At 49.9% G+C, this 19,241-nt stretch overlaps 3 protein-coding genes across 4 annotated transcripts in view; 1 reads left to right on the plus strand and 2 right to left on the minus strand.

Moving 5' to 3' along the window:
- CENATAC (centrosomal AT-AC splicing factor) overlaps window positions 1-2,831 on the minus strand; it is a 7,585-nt gene extending 4,754 nt beyond the window's left edge. Inside the window, exons 1-3 of the mRNA XM_039229309.1 lie at window positions 2,668-2,831; window positions 2,373-2,536; window positions 1,676-1,774 (exon numbers count right to left, since the gene is read on the minus strand). Coding sequence (XP_039085240.1) covers window positions 1,676-1,774; window positions 2,373-2,536; window positions 2,668-2,787 — 383 coding nt within the window. The 5' untranslated portion in view covers window positions 2,788-2,831. The remainder of the gene's footprint in view (window positions 1-1,675; window positions 1,775-2,372; window positions 2,537-2,667) is intronic.
- The window catches only part of RPS25 (ribosomal protein S25), a 26,363-nt gene extending 7,349 nt beyond the window's left edge, over window positions 1-19,014 (plus strand). Inside the window, exons 5-6 of one of the 2 annotated variants that reach the window (XM_039229313.1) lie at window positions 16,670-16,675; window positions 19,004-19,014. The gene's annotated coding sequence lies outside the window, so the exon portion shown is untranslated. Of the gene's footprint in view, window positions 1-2,981; window positions 2,993-16,669; window positions 16,676-19,003 lie in introns of those variants that run through there. The other variant, XM_039229314.1, reaches the window with a different exon arrangement.
- On the minus strand, window positions 9,104-18,463 carry FOXR1 (forkhead box R1). The gene is made up of 6 exons (XM_039229310.1): window positions 18,236-18,463; window positions 11,917-11,991; window positions 11,560-11,816; window positions 11,098-11,324; window positions 9,583-9,821; window positions 9,104-9,153 (listed from the first exon to the last, which is right to left on the minus strand). Exons 1-6 carry the CDS (start codon window positions 18,294-18,296, stop codon window positions 9,125-9,127), a joined length of 888 nt encoding a protein of 295 aa, XP_039085241.1. The 5' UTR covers window positions 18,297-18,463; the 3' UTR covers window positions 9,104-9,124.
- Window positions 19,015-19,241: the final 227 nt, after the last annotated feature.

The following is a 19,241-nucleotide window of genomic DNA, read 5'->3' on the forward strand; positions in this document are numbered from 1 at the left end:
GGGGCTCGAACCCACGAACCGCGAGATCATGACCTAAGCGAAAGTCGGACGCTTAACCGACTAAGCCACCCAGGCGCCCCTCAAATTACTTAAATTCTTATTCTTTTGTGATATCAGTTTGATATACAGCTATGATAACTTGTTACTGTTTGCAATTAATTTTAGGATTTACTTTCTGGCCTGATTTGAATGGGTAAAACGCTGAGGGCATGTCTCTAACATGGTGCCCCGGCAGCCCTGTGCCTATCCATGCAGGCAAAGCCTAGAACTGCAGCATCTGAGTCTTGGCCGAATGCTTGTGTGATGCTCCTGGAAGAGAGAGGATGGGAGAGCTGAAAGGAGCTGCTGTGGGGCCATCTGCCACTCACCTCCTGTTCTCCCCCCACACCCCCAGGCGGTCTGGGCTCCCCAGCACCAGGGTGTCCCATGCTCACACTGCAGTTAGCTAGCTGTTTCAGAGCGGTGCTTTGCGGGGGGGAGGGGGCGGGAAGGACCTGGGAAACAGGCACTTTAGGTGTATTCTATTCGCTGTCTATGTAAGTAACAGGCTAAATCTAAAGAGGGTTCATGGTATCTTTACTGGTCAAATTAGTCAGGCTGGGCTTTGCCTTGTGCATGTGACCTTGTGCATTGACCTTGAAATGTATTAAATTCAGAAGTCAAAACTATTTAATAAATAGTTCAAAGTGTCCATCATACTTCTCACTTATAACCGTTTCTGCTCAGCTATCCTTTATTCACCCACCAAAACCATCTGGAGCTGGGTCAGGATGTAAGTAGTGCTTTTTGGCCTCAGTTTCCCATCTCCTGCCCATAGGAGCCTCAGATTTGAAGGCAAGGTAGTAGGATTTAGGCATTTATCAGCCCCTCATTATTCTCCACACGGAGAAGAGAACAGACATGAGTTTTTCTGTAACATTGGCTCCAGGATCCCCTTGGATTCCATACCCTGTAATCTCAATATATTCCCAATAGACATAGTGTGAGGCTGCCTGTGTCCTCTTCCTGCAGCAGCCTGCACTCACACTCACTCTGCTGACCAGCTTCCTGCATTCCAGTTTGTCAGGGTCCTCCAGAGGCCAGTAAATAGAGTCTAAAACTATTGACACTGGGGGAGTACCAGTTTCTTGCCCACTCCAAAAAGCCTCTTCTGGGGCGCCTGAGGGGCTCAGTCGGTTAAGCATCCGACTTCAGCTCAGGTCATGATCTCACTGGTTCGTGGGTTCGAGCCCCGCGTCGGGCTCTGTGCTGACAGCCAGCTCAGAGCCTGAAGCTTGCTTCAGATTCTGTATCTCCCTCTCGCTCTGACCCTCCCCTGCTCACGGTGTCTCTCTCTCAGATATAAAAACATTAAAAAAAATTTCCTTTTATATAAAAAGCCTCTTCTATTTCTAAAGAACCTGAATATTCTCTGTACCACACATTTAAATAGTTGATTGCAGTCAACTTTTATTATATAATATTCTCCATTTGCTAACTACACTGTAAATCCCACCCTCCACCTAGATATAAACCTTTCAAGGACTGTCATACTACTTCTGTGTATAGTGCCTAGAATCTTGAGTACTATGAAAACAATACTGAACTTTCCAGTTATTAGAGGAAGCTCCAGTACCTGACACAGACCCAGAGAAGCCCTATTCTGTGAGTTCACCTTTCATCACTAACGACCTACCGTGCATAGTCCTGGGGGGAGATCAGAAATTTCTCTTTCATCTGGAACTCCGCCTTGTTCTCCCACCAGAATCTGTTGGTTGCTTTCTTGTGCTCTGGGCTGAGAATGAAAGAATAATCTCGATGTATTACAAAATATTACTCAGAGATCTAGACATTAGATACCTAACACACACTGACATGGGGCTTTCTGCCTCTGGGCAAGGCTGACAGAAAGAAGACTGTTACAGTCTCATCCAGACGTCCAGTCTCCCTCTTCCAAGAAAAATAAAAGCATCTGATGCTGCCCAGCTGGCTTTTCCACCAAGACCCCTGGGACATGGAAGCCATAAACCTTCTACCCCTAAAGAATGCGGGGCGCCTGGGTGGCTCAGTCGGTTGAGCGTCCGACTTTGGCTCAGGTCATGATCTCACTGGTTCGTGGGTTCGAGACCCGCGTTGGGCTCTGCGCTGACAGCCAGCTCAGAGCCTAGAGCCTGTTTCAGATTCTGTGTCTCCCTCTCTCTCTGACCCTCCCCTGCTCACGCTGTCTCTCTCTCTCAAAAATAAAACATTAAAAAAAAAAAGCAATGCCTATCAGGTGGCTCAATCCATCCTCTTCAGACCATAAAAGCGTTCTTCCTCTCCCCCCGTCCTTAAGCCGCCCTCCCACACAAGCGTGCGAGGGGCCTGGAGGAGGTCCCCAGGCCGCAGCTCACCTGGCCAGGTGCTCCAGCAGCCCCCCGTGCAGCACGGTCAGGTTGCCGTGGCTCAGGTGTTTCCGCACCTCACAGCCGCAGCACAGGCACCAGCAGCGCCGCTCGTGCTCCGGCACGTAGCGCTCCACTTGCGCGGCGCGGATGGCCTTGCGAGCGGCCTCCACCTGCGGCGGAGAGGGTGTACGCGCGAAGAGACCGGCGGGGCCCCAAAGGGCCCCCCACACCCCACCCGCTCGCGCTCCCACAGCCCCGCCCCCCATGCCGTCCGCGGCCCCCTCCCGCCTGCCGTCCGCACCTGGGGCAGGAGCCGCTCCAAAGCCTCCTTCAGCTGCCGCCGATGCTTGCGACTGTACACGTGTCCGCGACCACAGAAGAAGGTCTGGCGGCACAGCGGGCAACGCTCCGCCGGCGCCATGGGCCCAAGCCTGGGTATCCGCGTCGCTCTGCCGCTCTCTCGCCGACCGGTGACCCCTGACCCCTCGGGGGCGGAGCGAACCCAGCGGCCCCCGCGGCCCCCAGCGGCGGGCAGGCGCCACTGCAGGCCCTTTTGCGGCTGCGCGAGTCCCTTCCCGGGCTCCCAGTGGACGCGCAGACCCGGCCGGTCCCAAGATCCCAAGATCCCCAGATGCTGTCTACCTAGAAAAAGTAGCAGCACCAGTGTGCTGATGCGCGGGAAAGGGCACACGCAACAGTTAAGTGATACCGCAGGACCACAAACCGCACGCATGTCGGGGCATTGGCAAGGACCTGCATTAGACATTGCGACAAGTCGTAACTAGTATTTATAGGGTGCTCACTGACATCCTGAGCTTTACGTTAACTACCTAACCTGATCCAAACCATAACCTTGTGTGACGCACTATTATTCCCGGCATTTTGCAGATGGGAAAACAGGCACGGAGAGGAAGGAACTGTGTGGAAGTTTGCACAGGTGTTAAACATCAAAGGTGGCATCATGGGCTTCAGTGTTCTTCAGTACCAGCTGACAGTAAGGAATACATGCTGGAGGTGGCCTTAATCTAAGACCTCATCACAGCAGTTGTTCCTGTAAAGGGGAAGCTATAAAGGGTACAGAATCATTGCTGAGGGTTAACAGACATTTTTAGTCTGTAAGCATGCACATCTAGCGGAATTTTCATTCTTTACAAGCTGCTTTTCCCAAAAAGAACAGCCTTCCTGTCTTGCACTCCTAAGCCTTAGGGTCTAAGGTGAATTGCTTCTTACATGGCTGAAATCCCCAGGCTGCAATCTCTACCTAAGTGCAGCCCCCAAAAAACATGAGGCCCAGCCCAGACCTTACTTATACAATGTGCCTGCGGCGCCTGGGGGCTCAGTCGGTTAAGCGTCCAACTTCAGCTCAGGTCATGATCTCATGGTTTGTGGGTTCGAGCCCCACGCCGGGCTCTGTGCTGACAGCCAGCTCAGAGCCTGGAGCCTGTTTCAGATTCTGTGTCTCCCTCTCTCTCTGACCCTCCCCTGCTCACGCTGTCTTTCTCTCTCTCTCTCTCACAAATAAATAAAACATTTTATAATTTTTGAAAAAAAATAAACATTTAAAAAAAGTTTTATACTGTGCCAGACAGGGAGCACCTGGGTGGCTCAGTCGTTTAAGTGACCGACCCTTGATTTTGGCTCAGGTCATGATCTCACAGTTTGTGAGTTCAAGTCCGGTTTCTGGCTCTGTACTGACAGCATGGAGCCTACTTAGGATTCTCTCTCTCCCTCTTTCTCTACCCCTCCCCTACTTGCTCTCTCTTAAAATAAACTTTAAAAAAAGATAAGGAAAAGAACGTGCCACACAGAACTAGCATAGAGTCCCAAATTTCCCTTAGATTTGTTACCAGTACTGATGCATTTACCTGGATGGGCCACCATGTCTGTCGGTGGATATTCAGTTAACTATACATAATTCAGGCCCAGAAAGTAGCCAGACTCTCCTTCAGATCTTGACTTCCTCTTTGAGCTTCCCTTTAGATTCAGGCCTCTGTCAGATGTGACTCATTTTGAAGACCCTGTAATACTCAATTCCTTGACCTTCCATCATTTCCCTGGGTCAGTCCCAGACCTTGTCTGCCCAAAATTGCTCCTTCTCTGAATTCAAACTCTGTAGTTATATTCCAACCACCACCCTCCTTCCTCCTACATGGCCTTACCTTCCATCTTGTCTTTAACGTCAGGAAGATCTTCCATTCTTGAAGATGATTACTCTTATCCATTCACTCCGGAAACTATTCAGTATCTACCAGCTACTTTGGTCTAGGTTTTCAAAGCGTGGCCTCGAGGTCAGCAAGAGCAGATCCCAGAAGCTTGTTAGAAATGAAGTCTTGGACCCATCACAGATGTACTGAATCAGGAACTCTGGAGTGGGGCCCAGCAGGCTGCAGTTTAATGAGTCCTTCAGATGATTCTGATGATCAATCAAATTTGAAAATTACTGCTCTAGGGGCACCTGGGTGGCTCACTTGGCTAAGTGTCTGACTTTGGCTCAGGTCACGGTCTCGCCGTTCATGGGTGTGAGCCCCGTGTTGGGCTCAGTGCTGACAGTTCAGAGCCTGGAGCCTGCTTGAGATTCTGTGTCCCACTCTCTCTGCCCCTCCCCTGCTCTCTCTCTCTCTCTCAAAAATAAATAAACATTTTTAAAAAATTAAAAAAAATTACTGGTCTAGGTCTTAGGTCCTCTTGGCTTCGCTCCACCCACTGGATCTCAGAACTATTTCCACCACATTTTCGTGGCAACCTGTTATTGACCTTCCAAAACCTCTCCTTACATCAAATCCCAAATGCAGATCAACCCAGCCATCCGTTTCCCTCGTTTGTTCCAAAGCTGCCTAGAGTTGTCGATGTTATTTCGCCTTCTACTACCTTCTTAGCCCTCTGCAATTTTGCTTTTGAAGGCATCTCCCTAAAGTTCTCCACTACCGGTGTTCAGTTGCCCACTGAACTTGTGTGAAATGGAACTCAACATCTTCCACTTCAGAACATCCTCTTTTCTTTTTTTTTTTTTTTTTTAACTTTTTAAGCATTTATTTATTTTTCAGAGGCGGGGCTCTGAGCTGTCAGCACAGAGCCTGAGGTGGGGCTCGAACCCACAGCAGTGAGATCATGACCTGAGCTGAAGTCGGACGCTTAACTGGCTGAGCCACCCAGGAGACCCAGGACATCCCATATTTTCATCCTTCCACCAAATAGTGCCAAGCTAAAGCCTGGGGTTTGGGGCAGGGTTATCCTGACACTTGCTTTTACTCGGTCCCCATATCCATCCCACACAAGTTGTCTGATTGGATTTCTCAGATTTTTAAATTTTTAATTATTTTTTTTACTGTTTATTTTTGAAACAGAGAGAGAGAGAGAGAGAGAGAGAGAGAGAGAGAGTGTGAGTAGGGGAGGGCCAGAGAGGGAGACACAGAATCCGAAGCAGGCTCCAGGCTGTCAGCACAGAGCCTGAGACGGAGTTTGAACCCATGAACTATGAGATCATAACCTGAGCTGAAGTCTGGTGCTTAACTGACTGAGCCACCCAGGAACCCCTCTGAGATTTCTTTTTAAGTTTATCCATTTATTTTGAGAGAGAGAGAGAGAGAGAGAGAGAGAGAGAATGTCCCAAGAGGATCCATGCTAATAGCCCCAGTGCGAGGCTCAGTCTCATGAAGTGGGAGACCATGACCTAAGCCAAAATCAAGAGTGGGGATGCTTAACCGACTGAGCTAGCCAAGTGCCCCTGGATTTATGAGATGTTTAAAGCCTGTTCTCTATTTTTTTACTCCTAGAGCATACCTTGTTTCAATTCCCTTGCTCTCTCACCTGGATTCATATAAAATCGAACTGGTTTCCAAGTGTCTGGTCAATTTCAGCTCCATTTATCCTCTAGACACTGGTTTTAAGAAAGTCTCTAAAATGACTCTCTGGATTGGAGCACCTGGGTGGCTCAGTGACTTAAATGTCTGATTCTTGATTTTGGCTCAGGTCATGATCTCATAGTTCGTGGGTTCAAGCCCCGCATCAGGCTCTGCACTGACAGTGCACCTACACATGTCTGTCCTGTCTTTTCCTTGGAACAGGTCACTTTCCCTTCCCACTGCATCGCTGCTCCTCTGCACCTCCCAGCCTCCACCTCCACCTCAGAGAAGCATCAGCAGCTACCTGCAGAGCAGCAGAGCACGGCTGGCTTTGGGACAAGTACTACCTATTGTTTTTCTAGACCTGGGGAAAGACTCAGTGCTAACTCCTCCCATGAGAATTCTTCCGTAGCTCCTCTAAACAGAGCTCATTGCTGCTACCTGTGCTTCCAGAGAATATGGAGTCGGCCAGTTAGAGAAGTCACTTGTGGCAAATCATGCATTCTTTTTTTTTTATGTTCATTTTTTTGAGGTGGGGGAGGAGCAGAGAAAGAGAGAAACAGAATCCCAAGTAGCTCTAGGCTCTGAGCTGTCAGCACAGAGCCCAATGTGGGGCTCAAACTCAGGAACCACAAGATCATGACCTGAGCTGAAGTCGGCCACTTAACCGACTGAGCCACCCAGGTGCCCTATGCATTTTTTAAGTTTATTTTTTATTAAAAAAAATCTTTTTAATGTTTATTTCTGAGAGAGAGAGACAGTGTGAGCAGGGGAGGGTCAGAGAGAGAGGGAGACAGAATCTGAAGCAGGCTCCAGGCTGTGAGCTAGCTGTCAGCACAGAGCCCGATGCGGGGCTCGAACCCACGAACCGTGAGATCATGACCTGAGCCGAAGTCGGACGCTTAACCGACTGAGCCACCCAGGCACCCCATAAGTTTATTTTTTAAAGTTCATTAGAGAGAGCGAGCAGGGGAGGAGAAGAGAGAGAGGGAGAGAGAGAATCCCAAGCAAGCTCTGTACTGTCAGCACAGAGCCCGATATGGGGCTCAATCTCATGAACCACAAGATCATGACCTGACCTGAAATCAAGAGTCGGATGCTTAACAACTGAACCACCCAGGTGCCCCACAAATAGCGCATTCTTACTGCCTTACAGGCCCCACGCTAGGCTTTGGGGGGTTGGACATAAACAGGATTTATTCCAGCGTCCTCACTGGTTGTCAGTGTCACTGTGGGTAAGTGCCTCTGGGCAGGGACTATATTTTATACGTTGCTTGGTTCAGTGGTTCTCTCTCTCATCAGCCTTAACAGCCTAGGAATAGAGCAAACATTTTGTGGACCGTCTTTACCACCTTGAAATGAACCTTACTGATAAAATAACTGACATACACTTGTGGTTTTAAAAAGATCAATATAACACTTTAACTGTACTATAACAGAAAAATAAAGGGAAATTGTATTCCAATGGATAAATTATATTTGAAAATATGGAGATAGTTGGAAATGTATATATACTTACAGTGAAGAGGTTAGATTTAAGGGCTGATATTCATATGACCATGGCAAATAGGTTTTCTTTATGGCAGCTGCCTGGATGTAATAAATATTTGTTTATACATGTAGAATCCCCATGAGTGCCGCAGACACAAACACAATCTGATATGGGCATGTGGTATTGGTGACTTAAATACCAGCGCAGCTTTGCTGTCAGTGAAGCGATTTACTGAAATGGCAAACAACTCTTGGGAAACTTCCAAACCAAAAAAAGCACAATCATCCTTCATTTTACATAACAGTTGCATTCCTGGAAAGTTCAGCGTAACTTAAAATGGTGCCACAAATACTTTCTGCTTAGGTCTAACACCCAGTTAGGTTCTGGGCTCATCTCATTGCCAGTGGCCTGGGGTAGAAGGGCCAGTTTTTCAAGGTCAAAGACTGCCTCCTGCACTGAGGATAGCTTGATGCCCTGGGTTCTGAGGGTGGAGCCCCGTTTCTGTGCGAATCTCCTGGGGGGAGAGGGGAGAGCGGGAGAGGGAATGAGAAAGGTCATTCCAGCCCTGAGGGAAATTCAGTACTGCCTTCCAGCACGGTCTGAATGTCTGGGGCATCCTGATGCAGCTTTAAACCTCATTCCTTTCTCCCTCATTCGCAGGCGTCTCCGTCTTCCCCTGGGACCCGAGGCTGGCACCTGGCCCTGCCCTGGACACCATTCCTGCCACCAGGAAATCTACAGCAGCCCAGCTGGGACCTGAAGCTTCTAAGGGCTTCTAATCCACTGGTGCTGTGGCCTCTGCTGAGCTGTGGTGGAGACAAACAGCACGGGGGTGGTACCCCATCTTGCCTCCAAGCTGCCACCCCTGGCTCCCACCCCTCCCACACTCAAAACGATTAAACGGGGTGGGGGGGAGCGGGCTCAGCCTGATCAGCCCTTTTCCCGAAGAAGTCTTTCCTCTCGCCCTTCTCACTGCTCCTTCTTGGCCCCCTGGGAAGGTTTGCCTTTCCTTCAACTGCCCCACAAGTGATGTGTTTCCTTAGGCTTCTCTCCACTGTCCTCAGCTGATCGCGTCCCCTCTGTAAGCAGGCGGTGCTTCTTTGGGCCTTTGGCAGGGCGGGCTGCTATACGCTGGCATCTCCCAAGACTATCCAGAAAAATGAGAATCGCTCCAGGCTCCTGAACGGGGTTGAGTATTTTTGTCCTTTGAGGAAAGAGGTGTATGGGCTCCCTTGGCGGCATGCCAGGCACCCGCCCTATTGCGTCTGGCGCATCCGTCAGCTCTATTGGGCAGCCCATTTCCAGCCTGAGAGCTGACCTCCACCTCCACCCTGTCCCCACCCTCAGAGACCACACACACACACACACACCAGGCTGCTGCAGGGAACTTTAATAAGGGATGGGCTGACTCCTGCTTCTCAGATTTAAAGGTCAAAGAGGAAGGGCATCACATCTGTAAGAAAAGAAGAGAGTCAACAGGGTCGATCTGCCCCTTGCAGCTGCTGTTCCCTCAGCCTGGACCACGTCACAGCAGATGACCTATTTTCCCCTCGAGGTCCAAATGCCACCAGGTCTCCAGAAAAAGAAGAAAGCCTCCTTTGCACGTCACGGCTCATACCATGCATCTCTCACTGCGCGGCCACCATTTCCGTAGGCAGCAGGGCTGTGGGGCCCATTGCACCTCAGCTGTTTCTCCATCAGTCCCCCGGACCTCACGTACATGCCTGTGTGGCTGGGGTCCCACCGGGAGGCAGGTGCCATCCCAGGATCTCAGACCACTGCTATCCTCGCCCCTTCCCATGGAAGGTGTCCCCCCACCATGGTGTGACCTGGTTCCCTACCCACCGCCCCCCCCAGCCCCATGTGTGACAGGGCCTCACACCTGGCTGACTCATGGACCGCCTGATGCTCTCCAGCCGGCTAGAGGCCAGGGCGCGGGCCTCCTCTGTGAAGCGGCGGTGTCCCTCCTCCGTCAGCTTCCAGAGGCAGGAGCGGGGCCGTGAGCCCGCCCCAACCTGCATGCTGACCGGCACTTTCTCAAAGCTGTCTCGGAAACAGAGGTTGTGACGGACGGTGTTCTTCCAGCCTTCAGGGGCCGTCCGGAAAAAGGGGAAATGCTGTCTGTGGACAGTGGGAGATGGTGAGGAAAGAGATGGTTTCTTTGGGAGATGCCCCATCTTGAGACTGTTCTCCTCCAGGCGCCAGGAGTCGCCCCCTCCCCCAGAGGCGAAGGAGGGCAGGCTGGCCTGGAAAAGCTCTGCTGACAGAGCACACGGCAAAGCCTGACCTAGGGTGTGGCTTGTGCCAACCTTATTTATTTTTTTTTAATTTTAGAGAGAGCGAGAGAGTGAGTGAGGGATGCGGGCAGAGGGAGAGAGAGAATCCCAAGCAGATTCCATGCTGAGCACAGAACCTAACGTGGGGCTTGAGTCCAAGACCCTGGGATCATGACCTGAGCCGAAGAGCTGGATGCTCAACCGACTGAGCCACCCAGGATGCCCCACTAACCCTCGTCTTTTAAAACCAGTTTATTGCTCCCATTCTGAGGCTCATTGTCCTGCTTCCCTCCGAGGGCTCAAGACTGTGGCTTGTGGGGCGCCTGGGTGGCTTAGTCGGTTAAGCGTCCGACTTTCGCTTAGGTCATGATCTCGCGGTTCGTGGGTTCGAGCCCCGCGTCGGGCTCTGTGCTGACTGCCAGCTCAGAGCCTGGAGCCTATTTCGGAGTCTGTGTCTCCCTCTCTCTCTGACCCTCCCCTGCTCACGCTGTCTCTCTCTCTCCTAGAAATAAAAAAAAAAAAAAATACTGTGACTTGTGACATGAATGGAGCAGAATCAAGCCAACTAATGCCCCTAAGAGGAATCCTGGTCAAGGAACGACACCACTTGCGGGGTAACATTCTGAGACTCTCCTGCTAGAGGGAAAGGGTCTGAGAACCCCCTCACACTCACGTGTATGTGACTGTCAAAGCTAAATGTAAATCCCTGGGGGAGCGGGGACCTGTGCCCGGCAGTCCGGCCAAAGGGAAAGGAAGCATGCGAGAAACTGTTGGGGAAATCAGATTTTCTACTGGATGATCTTGACAGGGAAGATGGAAGAATTTCTGACCCAGGTGAATCTATGTTTTAAAGGACTAAGATATAAAACGGTTGGCATTTTTTAGATGTGAGGGGGCGGGGGTGGATGTCTTCCCTAACACAGGATACGTGGACACCCCGCTGGGGACAGCACAGTACCAGTGTCTGGGGAAGGAGGCCTGGGAACACGCTCATCCTTTCAGACCCAGATGGGGGAACTGAGGCAGCAGCCCAGGGCAGGGGGCAGCTTGGGAGGTATCAGACCGAAGGCCCTGACCCCCACCTGTCCCATCCTTACAGGCCCCCCCGCCGTGGCACATACCGAGTGAAACTGTAGATCTGCTGCACGTTGAGGCCACACGGGGCACTGTTTCTTAATGCCAGGGCAATTAGGTGGAAGTAATTGAGAGGGGGCCGGGACCAGAGCCTCCTCTCCTGGCTGCTGGCTTGCCGAAGCCTCCGACTTTGGAGGGGGGCCCTTTTGTGAGGGGACGGGAGAGCCATAGAGGTGCTGTCATCCTGGTCCTCGGCCTCCTCCTCTTCTGTGAGCTAGAGGAGCACAGAGTAGGAACTGGTCCTAACTCAGCGGCCTCTACTCCAGGGGCGCGGCGGCAGGGAGGCCGCTGCCTGCCATCTGGGCTTCTCCCCAACCCAAGGGCACAGCTGATTTCTGGACCCATTAACCCTTGGTGATCCCTAAGGAAACAGAGCTCGCTGACTGCATCATCCCTACACCCACCCTGCCTACAGCGCAAGTCCAGCCCAAGCCCCCAGAAATTCCTACCTCCCAGCTGCCCGGGGGAGAGGCAAACCACTTCTGAGGGGGCGACTGCTCGCTGGAGGGCGAGGACGGTGGCAGTGACTCCACTGCTGTGGACTCGGAGCAGCTGGCAGAGTCTTCCTCTTTTGGCGCTGGCTCAGGGGAGGGGGGTGTGCCTGGGAGATCCTCCCCCTTATGAGGTTCTGGGACCCCCAGCTTTCCGGGAGGATACACAATGTTGGGGTTCACCCACATCCACAGGTTGGGCTCAACAGCTGGGCCTGTGCAGAGAAAAAGGGGATGGTGTGCCATGGCTCCCTGGCTTTGAGGTCCTGCCCAGGCCGCATGACCGTGCCAGGGAGCCCGCGCCCCCCTACTCACCATCCTTATAAGAGCTGGGTGTTTTTCCCACAGGTACTTTTGGTGGCTCAACTATTCGAAGTCTGTATCTGGCAACTGGCAAAAAGAAAGACAGAAGAGGGTCAAAATGTCCTAGGATTTCCACTGTGGCCCCAGGGTCCTGTCCCAGGTGGCTGGGGGCCCTCCCCAGGGCGTTACGACACCGTATCCGACCTCTCTGACCTTGATCCACATACAGGTTCCCTGAGCCATCTCATGAATGCCTGTGGCCTCAGCCACTATCTGTCAACTTAGGGTTCCCAAATCTTTACCTCCGGCCCGGATGATTCTGCTTGCCAGGAAGCACCACTGGCCCTGGGAGGTCTTAACTTGCATAACCCGCAGGTATTTCAGACTTAACATTCCTGCAACTAAACTCCATCTTCCTGCTCTTGCCCCTGTATTCCTCGTCTCAGCAAGTGGCACCACCATCTAACCCGTGGCTTAGGTCAGGAATGTGGACGTATTCTTGATTTCTCTTTCCCGTCCAGCCACAGCCAGTTAATCCCCAAGTCCAGCCATAACCCAGAAGAGTCTGTTTATCTGCTTTTCTCTAAAATTAAAAAAAAAGTTTTTTAACATTTATTTTTTTTTAATGTTTTTATTTATTTCTAGGAGAGAGAGAGAGAGACAGCGTGAGCAGGGGAGGGTCAGAGAGAGAGGGAGTCACAGACTGAAGCAGGCTCCAGGCTCTGAGCTGGCAGTCAGCACAGAGCCTGACGCGGGGCCCGAACCCACGAACCGCGAGATCATGACCTAAGCGAAAGTCGGACGCTTAACCGACTAAGCCACCCAGGCGCCCCAACATTTATTCATTTTTTGAGAGACAGAGCATGAATGCGGGAAGGACAGAGAGAGAGGGAGACACAGAACCCGAAGCAGGCTCCAGGCTCCAAGCTGTCAGCACAGAGCCTGATGTGGGGCTCTTGGGGCTCGAACTCACGGACTGTGAGATCATGACCTGAGCCAAAGTTGGACCCCTTAACGCCTGAGCCACCCAGGCGCCCCTATCTGCTATTCTCTAACTTAATCCTATTGCAGTTGGAGAATCCTCCTAAAATATTAATCCCATCTTGTCACCTTTCTGCTTAAACAGTTTTGATGGCTTTCCATGACGTTTGGGCCAAACTGATGTTCCTTGGGATAGTCTACAAGGCCCTGGCTCCTCATCAGTGTTGGGTCCTTCCTCCCAGGCTCTCCACGTCTCCAACAGACCACAGTCTAGATCCTGGGCCTCCCCATAAACTATTGTGTCTCTGCCAGATAAGCTCTTCCCTCTTCCTGCTGCCCTAGTTAATTGCTATTCACTCATCATGTCTCTGTTGAAACATGTTTCTAAAGCGGCCCTTCTCTGCCTGTCCAAACACTTCCCTAACACACATTTTACCCTAATTACTTTGCTTAGAGCCCATCTCCAGGACTGTCTTTTTCACTGCCTGGCACATGGGAGGAGCTCAGCTTAACTGGATGAATGAATAACGGATGGGCTAAGAGTCAATCATATGTTGTCACTCACATGTGGATCCTGAGAAACTTAACAGAAGACCATGGGGGAAAGGAAGGGGGAAAATATTAGTTACAAACAGAGAGGGAGGGAGACAAACCATAAGAGACTCTTTAACACAGAGAACAACCTGAGGGTTGATTGGGAGAGTAGGGGAGAGGGGAAAATGGGTGATGGGCATCGAGGAGGGCACTTGTTGGGATGGGCACTGGGTGTTGTATGTAAGCAAGGAACCACAGGAATCTACCCCCAAAACCAAGAACATACTGTACACACTGTATGTTAGCCAGTTTGGTAATAAATTATATTTTTAAAAGTATAAATAAATAAAATCATTTGCGAAAAATTAAAAAACAATTCTGTAGGAGAAAATTCAGAGCAGCTCCAATTGTATTCGCCAAAAACTAGAAATGACTCAAATGTGCTTCAGCGGGTGAACTGTAAACAAACTGTGGTGCCTCTGTGCCATGGGATGCTAAATAATAAAAAGGAACAGTTATTAAAAAAAAAAGAGTAAATCAAATGGATATTAGAGCTATCTGCTTGGCACTATGCTGGCTCCTTGGGGTCATTGGCAACTATTTCCATCCTCCCTCCCCCACCCAAGGACCACTTGAGTGTCATCATTTTGTGGTCAAATCTAGGTTTTTGTCTGGAAAATTATTATATACTTCTTAAATTTTTTTAAAAAATTTTTATTTATTTCTGAGAGAGACAGCATGAGCAGGGGAGGGTCAGAGAGAGAGGGAGATACAGAATCTAAAACAGGCTCCAGGCTCTGAGCTGCCAGTCAGCACAGAGCCTGATGTGGGGCTCGAACCCACGAACTATGAGATCATGCCCTGAGCCAAAGTCGGACACTTAACTGACTGAGCCACCCAGGCGCCCCAATGATTATATACTTATTAGAGTGCTCAGTAATTAGAAAGGATGTCCATTACATTGCTAACAATGTTCAATAAGTATTTGAAAAGAGGAAAAAGTAGAAAGAGCTAGAGAGAAAGGAATATAAGGTCAGAAAGAAAGGGATGTAAAGTCGGAAAGAAAAAGGCAAAACTAGCATTATTTATAGAAAAAAATGTTAAGATAGAAACCATACAAAATCAATAAGAGCGCAGAAAGTTTGTTGGATATAAGAACAGATACTAATCAACACTAATCCAGACCAGCATGAAGAAACCGGAAAATATGTTTGTTTTTTTTTTTAAAAAGGTATTATTTGCCGTAGCAACCAAAATTATAAAGTATCTAGGAGTTAACCCATCAAAGAATGAACTAGACCTTCATGATTCAGGCAGGGATCCCTGAATTACTAACAAGATGCTCTCGGACTTACTAGTAATAAGAACACAATAAAATAATGAGATAACACTTTACATCATACTAACAAGAAATATAAAAACAGATAATACCGAGTGTTGGCAAGGACTCAGGGAACTAGAATCCTTTCTAACACTGTAGATCTCAACAGCAGCTGGTGCTATCACAGTGAAGGGCTGATTACCACCCATTAGGGTCTACGGGTGGGTGTGTCTATTCAAGTCAATGGGGGAATTTACATGCTAATCTTCTTTGGTACAATCACTTGGGTGTAGATATTGATTAATCTATTTAATAAACAAATTAAAAATTTTAAATTTATTTATTTATTTTGAGGGAGAGAGAAAGAGAGAGCAAGTGGGATAGGGGTAGAGAGGGGAGAGAGAATCCCAAGCACTATCAGTGCAGAGCCCAATGCGGTGCTTGAACTCACAAACCGTGAGATCATGACCTGAGCCAAAATCAAGAATCAGATGCTTAACTGACTGAGCCACCCAGATGCCCCGATTTAATAAACAAAGAAAAAAAATATTTCACCTATCTTTCCAGATAACTCTCTCCCCACTCCAACTATCCTTGGATACCATGATATCACCAATCCATTGACCTATGGCTTTGGAGTACTCTTTGGTAGAGCTGGATTTAATCAGGGTGGTGGTTTGGCCAAGCAAGTACTCCAAAGCCAGAGAGGTTCAAAGGAATTGAGGCGTATGCAAAGAGAAAGCATGTTTGACCATGGGATTCCAGGTAAATTAAAGAAGGGAAAACATCCAGGGATTGAGAGCAGTAAAAGGGTGACATCAGCCGGTTGGTGATCTCAGTGAGATCAAAGGAGAGTGCCTCTGTCCATCTGTCTCCCTCCCTCCCTCCCTCCCTAGCACAGGGGCTCTCCAGCCATCTCACGGATAATGTTCCAACCAATCCCTCCTCTATTTCCTGTTATTTGTGAGTGTATATCTACTGGATCACTCTTATTAGCATTCAAATATGATGTTAATTCTCTCATCTTATTGAAAAGACCTTCTTTTGCCCCGGTTTTCTGTGCCAGGCCACTGCCCTCTGTTTTTGCTTTTCTGTGAGGCAGAACTCCTCAAAAGAACTACCTGTTCCTTCTGACTCCACGTCCCCTCCTTCCACCCTTAAACCTTTGCCAATCAGGCTTTCATCTCCACCACCCCATCATCATCATGGTCACCAATGATGTCTGCTTTGCTAAACCCAACTGTCCGTCTACCTCACACCTGACCTCACACGGGTAGTCCTCTCACCTGACCACTCCTTCCGCGACCCACTTTTTTCACTTGTTTCCAGGAGACCACGGCCTCTTGGTTTTGATTCTCAATGGTCATTTCCTTAGTTTTGGCTGCTTATCCCTCTCCTCTCTGGTATCTTTACAATGGAGTGTCCCCAGGGCTCATGTTTGGTCCTTCTCTATCCTCACCCCTTAAATGCCACCCACATACCAAAGACTTTCAAAATATACCTCTCTCCAGTACTCCAGACTTAAACATCTATCTGCTCACTCAATGTTTTTGCTTGGAAATCTAAAAAGTATCACACACTCAGCAGGCCCTGAACAGAATTCCTGATCTTCTTCCCTAAACCTGTCCTTCTAGAAGCTTCCCCCATCTCAGTACTCCATCCTGTCACTGGATCAGCCAAAAACTTTGGAGGAGTTATCCTTTCTCTTTCATACACTTCACGTCAGATCCATCAGCAAACCCAGCTGGCTCTGCCTTCTCACCACCGCCCTGATGGGCGAGCCTACCCCCATTTCTGGTCTGGATTCCAGCAGTAGCCTTCTGGTCTGCTGGCTTCTTCTCCCTACATTTACAATGTACTCTCGACACAGCAGCCACGGTGATCTTTTCAGAGTATAAATCATGCAGCAATGGGTTACATAATTTGCAGAGCCCAGTGCGAAGTGAAAATGAGGGGTTCCTCGTTCAAAAATTATCTCAAGACAGTGACAGCAGAGCAGGCAACGACATGGGTCACACACCCGTCACACACTCGGGAAGCCCGAATCATGGCACTCCTCTGCTCAAAACCTTTCAACCTCCAAGTCAACCGCGAAGTGCCTAAAGTGGAAGATGGGCACTTCTCGATCTCTGCTCCACATCCTCTGAACCTCCCTCCATATTTACTTTCATCCAGCTTCAGTGGCCTCTTTCCTGTGCCTCAAACACTCCAGGCATACTCCTTCCTTAGGACCTTTGCCCTGGCTATTTCTTCTGCCTGGTACATTTTTCCTTTAAATACCCTTCAACTCTCTGCTCCAATGTCAGGTTCCCAAGGAAGCCCAACTCGGTGGCTGTCACCACCTCCCCACATTCCTGAGCCCTCTTACTCTTTTCGCCATCTCGGTCATGACTTATACTATAGACATGTCTTTATGTGGATTGTCTGCCCCCCGTAGAACATAAGCTCCATGTAGACTTGTCTGTTCTGTTCATTATGTATGACGAGTGTCTAGAACACTGCCTGGCAAATGAGAGGTGCTGGGTAAGTATTTCTTCATCAACGAAGATATAGGAATTCACCAGCATTCTCTGGCGGCAGAGAGCTGGAGGCAATCCGGAAGAACTAAAATGCAAAAGGTAGTCTATGCAGATAAGAGTACCACCCAGCCGTCAGGACTAAGGAACCAGACCTTCATGCAGCAACCTGAGTAGCTCTCAAAAACAATGCGAGTACCCAGAAAAAAGCAATGAGCGTTAAGTAAATGAAGGTAATCTATAAGCATAAAATGACGTTAAACCGTTTTCAAAATAAACCTATCTAAAGCCATTAAATCGCTTAGGGTAGATACATGGGAGTGTGGGAGGTGACGGGAGGCAGGGTGGGGGTGGCGGTGGGTGCACTCAAGGGGGGCAAGGGGATCATCCAAGGACCTTGTCTGACCAGATGGCAATAATGGACCACGAACGTCGGAGGTGATCGCCTCCACTCTCTGCCCTTGAGGCCCAAAGAAAAAATCATTTTCTGAAAGACCACAACGGTCAACCATTCGTTTAGCAAATATCCAGCACCTCTAGGTGTCAGCCAATGTACTAAAGGGGGTGGCGGTGGGGGCAGGGCCTCGAACAAAACTGATAACCTTTTCAAAACGGAACGAGTAAAATGTTGGTGGTGTGCCCAATGGCGATAGGCATCATGGGAAAAGGGCTGAGGCGAGGCTGAGGCGAGGCCTAGAAGGTTCTGGGACCGGGCTGACGGTGGGGTGGAGGTGGGGGCTCTCAGTGAGGCGGTGTCGCCACAGGCCCGGTGGGGGTGGGGGCGGGGCGCGGAGGGGTTCCCGCTCGGGGCAGGGGGGGGCGGGAGGGCGCGGGCCCCGAAACGGCATTCGGGGGCCCGGCTCGCCCCCGGGGCCGAAGGTGGGGGGCTGGGGGCCAAGCGGCCGGGCGCCCTGCGAACACCCCGCCCGTTCGCCCCCCACGCCCCTCCCCCACGCCCGCCCGCCCCCCACGCACTCACGGTTCTGCTCAGCCAGGGGCAGGTGCGCCGAGGTGAAGGCCAGGAAGGACTCGTTGCCCATGTCCCAGTCCAGCAAGCCCGGGACCCGGCCATGGAGGCTGGCCCAGAGGTCGAGGTGCTGGAGTTTCAGGTCCACCTTCAGGGAGAGGAGAGGTCGCCCGGCAGCGGGTGGGAGAGTCTGAGACACTGAGGCTGAGGGCCTCGCACCGCTTCCTTAATTCCCACGGGCGGGCGGGCTCCGGTCGAGTTACTTAGCGCCAGCTCAGGTGTGGAGAGTCCCCAATTTGACGCCTTTAATCGCCTCTGGCCTCCACCCGGCACTCGCCGCGACGTCTCTCCTAAACCCCCTTCGCTTTCATTGGGGGGCTTGGGGACCCTGGGGGTCCAGCAGGGAGGGATCCCAGGCCCTCTTCCCGCTCTGCCTTTGCACAAAGCTCTTCCTGTGTTTAGTAAGTTTCTCTACCACTTAAGTAGGATCTAATAGCTACTTTCTTGACATTCTGATAGATTTTATAGCTTATCTAAGATCTCATCCATAGTACCTATGGAGATAGGTTTGGATGGTGGTTTGTTTTGTTTTGTTTTTTAAGTCTGGTTTTTAATCATTTCAAATTTACAGAAAAACCCCACGAATAGTATAAAAAATTCCTGTATACCTAAATCCTATAGTCCACCAATGACACTCATTATCAACATTTTATCACATTAAAATTTTTTCTTTCCAGATAGAAGACATCGATTCCCCCCACCCCCCCCACACTATTTAAGAGTAATTTACAGACATAATGCCCCTTTCCCTAGAAATACTTCAGTGTGTATTTCCTAAACACAGGGATACTAGAATATATAACCAGAAATGAGAACATAATCAAAATCAGGAAATTGAACATGGACTCAATACTATATTTAACATACAGATTCTATTCAAATTTCACTAATTGTCCCAATGATGTCCTTTATATAAATTACTTCTCTGGTCTAGGATCGAATTCAGGATCACGTAGGG

This window comes from Hyaena hyaena, unplaced genomic scaffold (assembly GCF_003009895.1).
Source record: "Hyaena hyaena isolate Hyena2069 unplaced genomic scaffold, ASM300989v1 scaffold_37, whole genome shotgun sequence".
Taxonomy (NCBI): domain Eukaryota; kingdom Metazoa; phylum Chordata; class Mammalia; order Carnivora; family Hyaenidae; genus Hyaena; species Hyaena hyaena.